The sequence below is a fragment of the Pseudorca crassidens genome, chromosome 8 (genome assembly GCF_039906515.1).
Source record: "Pseudorca crassidens isolate mPseCra1 chromosome 8, mPseCra1.hap1, whole genome shotgun sequence".
Classification (NCBI taxonomy): Eukaryota; Metazoa; Chordata; class Mammalia; order Artiodactyla; family Delphinidae; genus Pseudorca; species Pseudorca crassidens.
The window spans coordinates 59,142,166-59,155,616 of record NC_090303.1 but is presented as its reverse complement, the minus strand read 5'-3'; the positions used below and the strand labels follow the sequence as shown (position 1 = coordinate 59,155,616).

At 37.6% G+C, this 13,451-nt stretch overlaps 2 protein-coding genes across 6 annotated transcripts in view; one reads left to right on the top strand and one right to left on the bottom strand.

Annotated features, from left to right (window-relative positions):
- Positions 1 to 6,227, top strand: part of JAZF1 (JAZF zinc finger 1) — a 336,091-nt gene extending 329,864 nt beyond the window's left edge. For 2 of the 4 annotated variants that reach the window (XM_067746590.1, XM_067746592.1), the window contains exon 5: positions 3,811 to 6,227. In XM_067746590.1, the coding sequence (XP_067602691.1) occupies positions 3,811 to 3,987 (177 nt within the window). In that variant the 3' untranslated portion in view covers positions 3,988 to 6,227. The remainder of the gene's footprint in view (positions 1 to 3,810) is intronic. The other 2 variants (XM_067746591.1, XR_010945555.1) reach the window with 2 other exon arrangements.
- TAX1BP1 (Tax1 binding protein 1) overlaps positions 6,219 to 13,451 on the bottom strand; it is an 88,307-nt gene continuing 81,074 nt past the window's right edge. Inside the window, exons 17-20 of one of the 2 annotated variants that reach the window (XM_067746589.1) lie at positions 8,737 to 8,819; positions 7,962 to 8,117; positions 6,514 to 6,679; positions 6,219 to 6,422 (exon numbers count right to left, since the gene is read on the bottom strand). In XM_067746589.1, the coding sequence (XP_067602690.1) occupies positions 6,553 to 6,679; positions 7,962 to 8,117; positions 8,737 to 8,819 (366 nt within the window). In that variant the 3' untranslated portion in view covers positions 6,219 to 6,422; positions 6,514 to 6,552. Of the gene's footprint in view, positions 6,680 to 7,961; positions 8,118 to 8,736; positions 8,820 to 13,451 lie in introns of both variants that reach the window. The other variant, XM_067746588.1, reaches the window with a different exon arrangement.

Here is a 13,451-nt window from a genome sequence, read left to right as displayed (position 1 = left end):
GTGTACCAGGTGTTCTCTGGTATAATTATTTCATCTTATTTACTGCGTGATGGTTGGAATGGGTGTTGGTGAGTGGAGGGCGTAATGAGCTTGGTGTGCTGTGGAGTCGGGCAGAATCCACAACTGCTGCCATCTTGTTCATGCCCAGGGCTGACTTCACATGTGTCTCATTCCCTGCCCCCGCCGGCAGGGAGTCTCTCAACTATGAGTCTCTTGGGCACTGACTGAGGATCAGCTCTTCTCACCATTTCATTGGCATTTGCAGAACTGGGAGAAGATGAGCATCTAACTCCCCAGACTTCATACAGAGTAGGGCAAGGGAGCAGGGTCCGCAGTACAGCTAGGTCTCCGAGTTGTTTCCCGTGTTATTTCTTCTGCCTAGAATGCCCCCCTTCCCCTCCGCTCTCCTTCAGTACCTCTCATTTTCTTTCTTTTTCTAATTAATTAATCTATCTATTTATTTATTCTTGGCTGCGCTGGGTCTTCGTTGCTGTGCACAGGCTTTCTCTAGTTGCAGTGAGCGGAGGCTACTCTTCATTGCGGTGTGTGGGCTTCTCATTGCGGTGGCTTCTCTTGTTGCGGAGCACAGGCTCTAGGTGTGCAGGCTTCAGTAGTTGTGGCACGCAGGGCTCAGTAGTTGTGGCGCACGGGCTTAGTTGCTCCGCGGCATGTGGGATCTTCCTGGACCAGGGCTCGAACCCGTGTCCCCTGCATTGGCAGGTGGATTCTTAACCACTATCCCAACCAGGAAAGTCCTGAATGTCAGTTTTATTTAAAACCTGAGTACTGAATAAGACAGTAGTTATCAAGTTCTCAGCATGAGGAAAAGTTCTCACTGTAGTGACCTTCCTTGTCCTATTGGAGCTTAATTCCCTTTCCCCCTTTCAGAGACCAGAGGATTTAATAAGTATTTCATTTTCAAGTTGCCTGACATTGTTTATTTTTGTTATTAATATTTTTGAAAGACCAAACTCATTTCAGGGTCTCTGCAATTCGGAGTTTCAGTGAAGCTTTTTAAGCTCCTCAAGTCTTAGAAAGTGAAGTTTCCATTGCTGTCTGTGAATGAACAGATGGGGGAAATCTTACGTCTGATTAGAGCTTGTACTAACATTTGTGATAAGCTGTCCCATGACACTTGTGGACATTTTAAATCACAGCAACAAAGAGAAAGAGATGGTAAGGTAGTTTATTGTAGGCTCTTTGGCCAACCCTGGAAATGCCATGTGTTTCCACACATGCAACTGGCTTCCTAATTTTTCCAGAGTAATAAAGCTGACATGTGTCAGTCCCATAGCCACGCACAACACAGTGTTGACATTCCAGCTGGGAACTGACCACGGAACCTGTTGGAATCAACTCAACCCTGGGCGTGTCCTTCCCCTGGTGAACTCCAGATCTGGTTTCATGTTGGAGTGGCTTCTGGGGGCTTTGGCAATTTCTGGTTTCAAACCTTCCCTCGCCTAATTAGTTATTTAAAAAAAAAAAAAAAACAAAGAACTCGGGCCTGGATGGAATATCTAAGACCTGGTCCTGTTGGAGTTGCTATATGCCTTTTTGTTTGTTGTTCAAATGTTTATTATTTTTGGTTTCCTCTCTTTTCTGACAAGGCGTGAGTGGCACTGGGGCACAGGGGTAAGCTGGATTTATAATGATCCATCTTGCAACAAGTTCCCGGTGAAAGCGAGGACATGAAATGTTTTAGTAGCGCTTCATCCACAGGAATGTTTTAGTAACCCTTCATTCACTGAGGTACTCAGTGAATATCTGTTGAGCTAATGGAATATTATTAAGCAGGCAGATGTAAATTATTAAGCATTTGTGAGTCAGGAGACTTCCTACCATAGTGTTACTATTAGAAAGTTGACAGTCTTTTTCTAATGATCATAAAACAGTTATTTCCTCCCCATCTCCCTCCCTCCCATAGGAGGGAAAGAATGTTTAACATAATATGCTAAAAATATTTTCATATTTATCTTTGTTGCCTGGCTCCAGCTAGGTGGCTCTCACCGGGGTCTCTCATGCCGCTGCAGTAGGGTACCAGCTGGGGCTAGATAACACAGGTTGGCTTCTTTACCCATGTGCCTGGGCCCCTGGTGGGATGGTTGGAGCAGCAAGGGGCTGGCAGGGCGTATCCACCCATCTCTGTTAATGGGTCGGATTCTGCACCGTCACTGCCCTCCCCACATCCCAGCGCAGCAACCTCCTACTCCCCAGCATGCCTCTAGAAGACCAGTGAAGTGCCTCGTCGCCCTGCAGGCAGGGATTAATGCAGGGATGACAAGGGCTGAAGGCGCAGAAGGCCAACAGCTGGACGTTCAGGGAAGAAGTCGTGTCTGTCCTTGTGGTTCAACTCACTGGACAGCCCTCAGACTCAAAGCATAGACAGCTGGTTGCTCCTTGTCACCCCTGGGTTCAACAAAGTCGAGAGGATTCTCTTCCATAGGACTTTTGAAAAGTATTAATGTGCACTGTGAATCTCCAATAGGGAAATATAAATAGTAATAACCACTGAACATATTTTGTTTCATGGCAACTCTCAATTTCTTCCAGAATGAGGCATGCTCTAACAAATTCATTCATTCACAGGTACTAGTGGAGCAGCTACTATGTGCCAGGCACGGTGCTAGATGCTCATGAAACAACTGCAGTTTGTTCTTATTCTTTGGGAGCTCGATAAGGGCATCCTATGAAGTGGAAGACGGCTATGTTGGAAACCTTTCGTTGGGCACAGGACTGGCCTCAGTGGGCCTAGATTCAGATAATACTTTAGAAAACAGTCCACTCTTCTGGTGATCTGTACTCAACAACTTCCTATCTTCTCTTTTCCCTTACTCCTCAGTCTGACAGTAGCTGGCTTGGAAATTAAGACCTATGCTCTAGCATCACTTCTGCCATTTATTCTTACTTAAATCTTCCATCAGTTTACTCAGTGTCCTGAGCCTGTTTACTCACCATGTAATTGGGATAAGCAAAACTAACTTGGTTGAATCTGTAGAGTGATTCTAGGCATGACGTCTTAAATAGAATATGCAAGTGAGCTAGCAAAACCAATTGATAGAAATCCAGAAAGCATTCTGTTATTTCATGTTATCATTTAGGATTTGTAGGCCAATTTGAAGTTTGGAACTTTTCTGTTGCTGAGGCTTTAATAACCTAACATTTTTAAAGTTCACTGTATGTTTGGAATAATACATAAATAAAAAGTAGGGCCTTGTCTGCCCATAGGTGTTTATTTAACACACACAACAGTGCTGGGGCAAGATTTGGGCACAGATACTGGCTTAAAGCAGAGTAGAAAATGGACCAAAAATCCCTACATAACGTAGCGATTATCATGGTTGGCTGGGAGCAAGACATAAGCTGAGTTTCCAAATGAAGAATTTATACACGTCTTGAACTTCATTACCCTAACCTATGTTTTCTTTCTTTAGATTCTTTTCGGGGCCATCTTGAGGATATTTGTATGTAATTTTTCATCGTTAACATTCTTCAGAGTAGAAACAAGATTCAGAGGGAGCTGTGCCTCTTTAAAAGTCTGGGTCTTAAATACGTATTTTATGTAAAAGTCAGAAGTCAGTACTTTCAGGGTAACTGAGGTGTGTTTGAAATTGCCTTGGGTGAGCTGTGTACATGACCTAGTCTGCACCGCCCACAATTAACACACGACTGCGAGTTCGCGAAAAAGCCTGTTCTGTCTACAGCTGCCATCCAGGAGCTGTCCAGTTGCAGTCAGACCTGCACTGAGGTTTTCCCCGCCATCCGACACTGTGTGACTCCGTCTAATAGGTGATATTTTTGTCCTCTCCACAGAATGTGAATGGCATAAAGTACCATGCTAAGAATGGCCACAGAACACAGATTCGTGTCCGCAAACCATTCAAGTGTCGTTGTGGTAAGAGTTACAAGACAGCTCAGGGCCTGCGGCACCACACAATCAATTTCCATCCCCCGGTGTCGGCCGACATTATCAGGAAGATGCAGCAGTAACATGCTGGTCATAACTGTGCCAAGAAATCCTCACCAGCAGTTGCTGATTTTGAAAACAGCCACCTTTTTTCAGGGGAAGCATTCAGCAACCCTTTAAAGAATAAATGCATGCTTTAAATTTTTTCTGTAATTTTGGAATGATGTATCTTTGTAGAGTTAATGATTTTGTACATTTGCACATGTAATCATCATACCCATTTTCATTACTTTGATATAAGGTGCTAAACAAAGCTCTAGGTTTTTCAGCACATTTCCCCCAAAACAAGACAGAAATTGAGGGCATGTTGTGTATCGTTTAGCTGTGTTGCAGTGATATCATTTGCGGGGGAGGAGGGGCTAGCACTGAGGGTTTTTCCCCCAAGATTATAATGTGATTGGTTGAAGTTTTTCAACACATCAACTCATTGTGTTCAAAACCAAAATAATACCTTCACTGTCAAACTGGTTACCATGCCTTACATAATGGAGTGAGTTAGTACCTGTGACTAGAAAGACTTTAGGTAACGGAAATATAAATAAGAAAGAATGTTTAACATAATATGCTAAAAATATTTTCATATTTAAATAACATGCATAAAAGGTGTGCTTTCTGTGTTTTATATTATCTTGCAAATCCTTTAGACCTTTAAAAAGCTGAAAATCTTGCCATGTGACTTACCAATCATTTTAGTGTTACAAATGGCATTTTTGTACAAAAAGTCTATTCAGTTCACTCATTAACACACAGTCATTGAGTGCCTGCTAGGTGCAAGGGATTCAATTTATGCCTATTGATGTCGGTGGACCAAGATACCAGTTTAGTGAAATACTTTCCCCTGAAATACTTTCCCCTGAAATCTGTTAGGAAACACTTTGAAATACTTAAGTGCAAATTTTGTGTGTGTGAAATTTAGTTCTATCTTCATCTTTAGGTGAAGTTTTAAAGCACTTTGTCGTTCTCTATTGCCAACAGATGTGATGTTTTATGTGTTGCCAGTTCTTGCAACCACTGCCCTAACAACCTGCGGGTTGCAGATAAGAATTAAAATGCCAAGCGCGTTTCAAAGAGGAGCATCTTGTTAAGACCCCTGTTGCCTCCTCATGCTCATTGTGTTTTCAGACTTTTTTTAAAGGCACTTTTTCCATCACATTGTAGATGTCTGTATTCCCACTGGAAATGTCTGTTTAGCTTTGTAAGACATTTTGCTGAAATATGAAATTGAGCCTTATTGACAGGTAAGTGCTTCTTGCAGCAGGTGGTCAGTGACTAATACGTGACCCATTAGAGTATAACCTACGTCTGGACCATTCCTAACGTTTTTCTTACCAACAGTACCATCATGCCTTGAGTGTTCATTTCTCCCAAGTGCTATTCCTTAAACATGAGTTTACCAACTGCCTAATTATGCAATAAAAATTGCTTTGAGATGGCTAACTGCCCACAAAACTGACGAAAATCAAACTCGAAATGCTTGTAAAATAACTTTCTTCCCGTGTTTCCATTTGTTGAAAGTCCTACAGATGGAAAGCAGGTGTTCCTCCCTCCTCAGTTTTTCAGACGTTTTGAAAGGAAGACAATTCTGTTAGCCAGATGGGTAAGCTTCTATTAATACACTCTTAAATTGTGAATCCCTCATAATGAGGGATTTAAAAGTTATTTATAAAGACACTACCCGCTAAAAATGTCCTCAGATCTCTGAAGAGTAGTCTTGGTCCTGAATATACAGTGTTATCCTTTATCTTTTAAAGGGTGATACAGACATGAGAAGCCACCAGTTGGTGCATAAGAAGGCCCTACTTGGCTATTTCATATCTACCTAGAATTGACCAAATTTTTTTTTAGGCCAGCAATTATTATTTAGCTTCGCTCCTTCTAGTGCAAGAAACTGTAGGCTGGATCAGTAGTTCAACAGCTAAACAGTCATAAAATAGTCATTGTGCATGTTAAATTTCTTTCAACTATAAAAATTTCCAGTTTCTATTTACTTATTCATTGTGACAGTATTACTAAACAGGTAAGGATGGGAATATTTTGTTATACCGTGTATAGTGAATGTATTGTACTGTGTCTGTGAAAACTGTGCTTTAAATTATATTTTCATATGTTTTGTTCAGGACAGAGCACATTTAAGTTTGAAAGCAACAGAGGTTTGTTTTAGAACTGAAGGCAACTTAATGAAACAAAATTGCTGTCAAGAAAAGCTGCTTATAAATGTAAATGAAATCACATTTAAAATAAACTGCCTCTGACCCAAAATAAACATGGCTCTTTATTTTCATTAGCATCCATTATAAAGACCAGTATCAAGTTTGCCACAGAAACGAATATATCCATTCAGTACCTTGTTCTAAGGCTGCCTTTTTTGGGTGGGGGCAGAATTCAGCTGACATGTAGATTTCATCAATGTTTTGCCTAGGTTAGTATGATGAACAATTTCATTTCACTGGTAGTAGCACTATAATATTCAAAGGATACTTTTAGGTTAGTATGGTCCATAATTATTAACTGATGGAACAAAAATGTTCATATCATTGAACATATTTTACCTGAATATAATCTGCTTAGCATATAACCTATCCAGAAGCTTAAAACATGGAGTCTTCATTACCGCTGCATCCCAGGTCTGCCATGTCCTGATATCTGACTGCCCAATACTGTTTTGCCCTAGACTCACACCTTTTAAAGGATTCCAACGATACATGAATTCTGCTCCTAGAAACAAATACAAGTGAGATGGTGTATATGCGGTTCACATATAGTACCCCAAAATGCCACTACACTGAATATTAAGTTAACATCTTAGATAGCTAGTTTGCTTAAGACAAGCTTAAATATTTTGATAACCACAAAAACAGCAAAATCAAGAAGTCAGTACTTTAAATCCTTAACATTCATATTCTAAAAGGGGAAAGGACTGTAGTTCAGAAAATTTTTTTAGTGACCCAGACCAAAAAGACATTCAAGATGCTAGACTTAATGAAAAACTATCACAAATAAATTTGACAATGAAATTACACACTTCTAAAAATGTGTCTACTTTAATGTTAATGAATACTATATACAGCAGAGTCATAACGAACACGATAGTTTGATTTGGGTTTATGCATTACATATTTAATCACTTACTGAGAACATTTTTTCAGAGTTATACTCATCAAGAAAATGTGAAAAAAGACATACATTTTCTGTGATTTTATGCCACAACCATCACTGTTTAGTAGATCATTTAATATGAAACAATTACACTGACATATCTTGTTCCATTTCCCCATCAGATAGAAATACAACTTTAAGATGGCTTAAAAATAATCAGATATTCTAAAATTTTTTAGTCATAAAATTAGCAAAATATGCATTCTATTAATTCCTAAAGCAAACATTTCAAATATAAAAAGGATATTTGCTATCTTGGAAGCATGTGATCTCATTCTACATGCAGCTCCCCTTCTAAAGAGGGTTAAAAAAAAATATTTCATGGGCTAAATTATGAAGTTTCTGTATTCAAAAGAATAACTTTGCAAGACTTATGATAAATTCTTTGTGTTACATAACTTTTAGTAGTCATGCTCAATCAACAAGGTCAACAGAGATGTGTAAATATTCTGCTAAATAACACACTATACATACCTATTTTTTCAGTGTGGTAACGTTAAAATAATCCGTTTCCTTCATTCGTATAATTTTTCAAGATGGGGAATAAATAAAGATACAAATACTCAAGAACTTCTTAAGCAGGTAAGATTAACAGAGGTTAAAATTATATTTATTGATAAGTGATAAACCAAGGACTGACCCTGACACTACGTAACACCAAACTCAAAGTAGCTCTTGGTCAGAAAAGTGCAATAGAGGGTACATGAAAGTGACACCTTGTGGTCTCCTTAGTGGTCTGAGGTGTGTTTTTTTCCCAACTGCTGAACTGTATTATTAACTCCTAATAAAAATTAACTAGTCAAAATTTAAAACATTCTGATCAAAATGGGTTTGTACATGCCTTTCAAACCCCTGCTGGTCATAGTCAGGAGGGAACTGCTCGCTGCACATTGGGCACACCTTCCAGTGACTTTCAACATGTTCTTCAAATTTGCTCTGATCGTAGTTGGGAGGGAACATTAATTCACAGAGTGGACATTTCTTCTGAACATCAAAGCTTGAGGAAATAAAATGAAAGAATTACCTATTTCTAATAAACAGATTTTTAACAGCAGTAACCTTCAGATACAGTGAGGTTACATTTATCTAGTTAAGCTGATATGCATACTAACACTTACCTTGAAACTCTTCAGTTACGCCAGGAACCTCTTTTTCTGCTCCTAAAAGCTTGCTATTGACAACTGTGTAAACCATTTGTAAAGCCTCTAATTTTAGTTTTACGATTAGATTGACAAAGAAAATCTTTTTCTCATCAAAATCCAAAAAATACAATCACATTATGTGAAATGAGGCTCAGTGACAAGAATTCTTCAATTTTTAACAAAATATGCCTTTCGTAAAACTATAAAGATTCATACAACTTGTAGCTTCCCAACAGTGTTCATTCAGTTTAACAACTAAAGGTGTTTACAGCACTGGTCCTCAAGGTACGGTGCGCATCAGAACCACCTGGAGGCATGCTGAGACGTGTACTGCTGGGCCCTACAGCAAGGATTTGGGGTTCAACAAGATCTGAGTTAGGGCCCTGGACCATATGCATTTCTAACAAATTTTCAAGGACCATACGTTGAGAGCCACAGGTAATCCCAATTCTACACAGGAAAGAGAAAAATTACCTGGGATCAAAGCAAAAGCCTGTTCCATGGCCACGTAAATGCTGACTTGGAGGATCAGGGGCAGTGGGCACATTCTCATCTTCCTAGGCAAACAATAATTGTGCAACTTTTGAAAAAAGTGAAACCAAATAGAAGTTCCTCAATTAATTAATTCAATCAAGCACCGTATAAAGGAAATAAGATTACACTTTTAAAAATTTACTTCTATTATCATTAAATTAGATTTTCATGTAAACATGTTTGAAAGTAACTTTTTGTTTTTTAGAGAGTATTTCACTATGGACTAAGTCATACCTTGAAATAAAAAGCAGTATTCAGTGGAATGGAGAGTATACTACACCTGTGTGTGTGAATGAAGTAGAGATCAATAGACTTTTTTGACCGATATGTAGGTAACTTTACCGACTTTTCATTCCATACACTGGGTGACCACTTTCATAAAAATCTTAAGACTGCATTATTTTTCCTTTTATTCTCATTTAATGACTATTAATCTGTAAGATAGGCAGGATCTTCTTTGATAATATATACCCACTGCACAATACGTAGAAATTATAAATAAAGGAAAACTCTGTGTGTGTGTGTATGTTTGGGGGCAAATACACAAGCAAACCCAACTGGAAAACCATGTTAAAGTGAAGCAATGCACCAAACTACAGGCCTCAAAAACCCTAATGTAAAACAATCAGATTCAAATTTAAATATCTGATTAACATTATCAAGGAAGACTCCTAAAACCCTGTAAATCTGAGTCTGAATCTGAAAGAAAATGCTGGTTTGAATTTCCATGCCTGCATCCCTCTAGTCACTTTTTATAGATTTGCACACTGCTGCTACATCAATATCCAAACACAGACTGTCACTTCATATCCAAAGCAGCCACATCATCTGAAGTGCCCATTTGCTTTCTTCCCCTAAGCAGTCTGTTAGCTTCTCTCATGTCATGAACTAACAGCACACAACAGGTAGAAGAGGCACTGATTAAAGTCCTTATGTTGCTGGGTAGTCATGATTGCCCCAGAACTATTAATAGGCTCATGAGTCAGGTCTGTCATAGGAAGAGGTTCCAAAAAAGTGTATGTGATGTGAAATTTTAAGTGACCAAACAAAAGATAAATTGAATTTTTTTGGGGGGAGGGGGAAGGAACAGTAAGGGAAGGCGTGGTAACTTAGCTATTATTCTGACAATTATCCCCCACCCCCGTAAAAGCTCAAAAAAGGAGGTGAGAGACTTTTTTTTCCCATGTGCATCACATGAGAAAACACTTTTGTTTACATGATTCCCTTAGGGTATAACTGGGCAAAAGAAAAACAGGATCAATAACCTAATAGGGCATTGAGAAGTTGGGGAATGTTGGGGGAAGTACTTCATATACTTCAAAAATTAAAAGTCTTTAAGTAAGTAAAATCCAGACAGTTTTTAAATCTGCAGGGACAAAGAGGGAAGATGATTTAGTAGTTGAATCTGCTAAGCTTACATATGTATAACAGGCAAATTGTGATTCTGTGCCACATTACTCTGGCTGCCATACTTAGGCCTTCCAGCAACAATATCCGAAAATGAATCTGCTTAAACAATTACATATAAAATAATGAACAAAATTTTCTCATATATAAATGTTTTAAAATTTTTTGAAATGCTATTGAAGAAAAAGAATAAAACAAAAGGTCTTCATATTCTACTTTTCAAAATTCTTGATGAGACATATTTATAATATTGTACAATACAACTTTCTAGGGGCGAAAAATATAATGGAACCAAAAATCTCATAACCACCTTTCCCTGTGTTTTACAACAGCTGCAGCTCACACCAATTCACTGCTTCCATGAAGCAGCTAACAATAGAGTTTGGAACTAGCTAAGGTGCTAGTTTCAGACCACCTATCAGACATGTTAAAAATATGTCTGCTTATAAAATATGTGGATGAGGGGGGCAAAAAAAGCAATTTATACTTTCTAAGCCATATATAATTTGGTAAGGGAACTATTATTCTGTATCTTCTACCAGAATAAAAGGGGAGAGGAACTGAAGAGTAGAATTCTAGATGTAATAATGAGACGTAAGTCCTCATGAAATAAGAAGTCACCTACTGGGAGAATAGTTTAAAACCAAGAAGTATGTAATAAAATCTGAGTAACCAATTCATATAATAAAGTCTCTGGTGATCGTGTCATGCAAAATGACCAAATTTTCACTCCCAAATACAGTTATTCCATTTTACTCATCAAGCTCGGCTAATTAGTTTCCAAACCATACTAGTTTACATATAACAAATTAGCCCAGGAAGTGAGGCTATTAAGGCAGGCTCACTGCCGCAACAAAAAATGGCTACTGGTGAAAAAAAGAGGAAAGCAGACAAGAACCCAAAACATCAAATAGGATTTCAACACTGGATCATACAGCTTTACTATACACCTTAAAAGAATGTGAGGACATCATTCAATATTAAGTTTTTAATTAATAAACTTCAGTCATCAAGGTTATTAGTACTCTATTTTAGCAAGATTTCCACCCAAAACTACTAAAACAATCAAGTTTTAGCACTGAAAGTTGTCAAGTCAAAAGAATTTTGAATAGCAAGTTTTAAAGTATAAGTACCTAGTATTTTAGCTAAACTGCTGAAATAATCTTGTAAGCAAATATTATTGGGAATACCACACTAAAATGTATTTACGAACAATTCCAAATAATTAAATTTTTCTTAAGAAAATATTTTCAATAGCATTTTAATCTCCACAAAGGTCTAAATCACTGTACATTGTTCATGTACCTTTAGACCCATGAGCACAATACTCTTTCTATTTGCAAACTGGTTTTTAAGCAAAGGAAACATGCTACGGTAAACTGAAGCTCTGTTTGAAACCCAAAACTTCTCATGAGATGCTCAACTCAAAATCTAGTCTCTAAAAAATATTCTTGTTTTTCTTATCAAAGTATATAACCAGTTTGAACATCTGAAATAGTATTAAAATTGGTTAATCTCTTAGACAACAAAATACATTTAATCAATCATAAAAATACAATTACCATATGATACAACAATTCCATTTCTGGGTATATATCCAAAAGAACTGAAAGCAGGAACTCAAACAGATACACTGGTACACCTATGGTCATAGCAGCATTATTCACAATAGCCAAAAGGTGGAAACAACTCAAATGTTTATCAGTGGATGCATGGATAAACAAAATGTGGTATACACATACAATGAAATATTATTTAGCCTTAAAAAGGAAAAAAATTCTGACATCTTACAACATGAATGAATCTTGAGGACATATATTAAGTGAAATAAGCCCATCACAAAAAGATAAATACTGTATGATTCTATTGTACTTATATGAGGTATCCAGAATAGTCAAATTCAGAGAGACAAAGTAGAATGCCAGGGGCCAGAGGGAGGGAGAAATGGAGTTGTTGTTTAACGGGTATAGAGTTTCTGTTTTGCGAGATGAAAAGAGTTCCGAAGACTTGTTGCACAACAATGTGAATATACTGTTGACCACTGAACAATGAGGATTTGAACTATATAGATCTGCTTTTATGCGGGATTTTTTCAATAGTATATACTACAATACTACATGAACTGAGGTTGGTTGGATCCTTGAATGCAGATCTGTGGATATGGGAGAAACCACAGATGTAGAGGACCAACTGTAAGTTATACTCAGATTTTCAACTGCATGGAGGGTTGGCACCCCTAACCCTCGCGTTAAGGGTCATCTGTACTTACTGCTATAGAAGCATGTACTAAAAAATAGTAAGATGGTAAACTTTATGTTATGTGTATTCAACCACAATAAAAAATGCAATTGTGATCAAACTAGCAATACACACTCGGGAGCTAATGATTGAGTTACACCATCTGAATCATTAGGATTCGGACAATCAGAATTTCTGAAACTGTGTTATGATTCCACCTTTGCCAGGAATTATTAATTGAAATATTTAGGTATCATTAAGGATCTAGTAATGAATATCAATGAAGAAAGATCCACCACTTAATAGAACTTTTACTAAGTTAATAATTACTACTTTAGTTCAAGAGCATCCTACAAGAAACATTTGCTAAGGCCAAAATCAACACATTAAGAACAGAGTACCAATGACTCTGGGTAACTTTTATATAAAACTAAAGAATTAATGTTTATCCTTATAACTCTGTATTATTAAGTAAAATTCGTCAACATTCTCTTTTTATGAGATGTTACTGTTTAAGCTCAGCCAAACATCCATTTCTAGTAATATGTCAATGAAGGAATATCACTGAATTACAACTCCATAAAATTTAAAGGTATTTTAAAAATAGGAAAGCAAATAATTTTGTAAGATCTCTATTTTCAAATGTCACTTTTCTCAGATACATGCAGCCCTATGTTCATGCAACACTATTTACAAGAGCCGAGACATGGAAACAACCTAAATGTCCACCGACAGATGAATGGATAAAGAAGGTGTGGTATATATGTATACAAAGGAATATTACTCAGCCATAAAAAGAAACGAAATTGAGCTATTTGTAATGAGGTGGATAGACCTAGAGTCTGTCATACAGAGTGAAGTAAGTCAGAAAGAGAGAGACAAATACCGTAATGCTAACACATATATATGGAATTTAAGAAAAAAAATGTCATGAAGAACCTAGGGGTAAGACAGGAATAAAGACACTGACCTACTAGAGAATGGACTTGAGGATATGGGGAGGGGGAAGG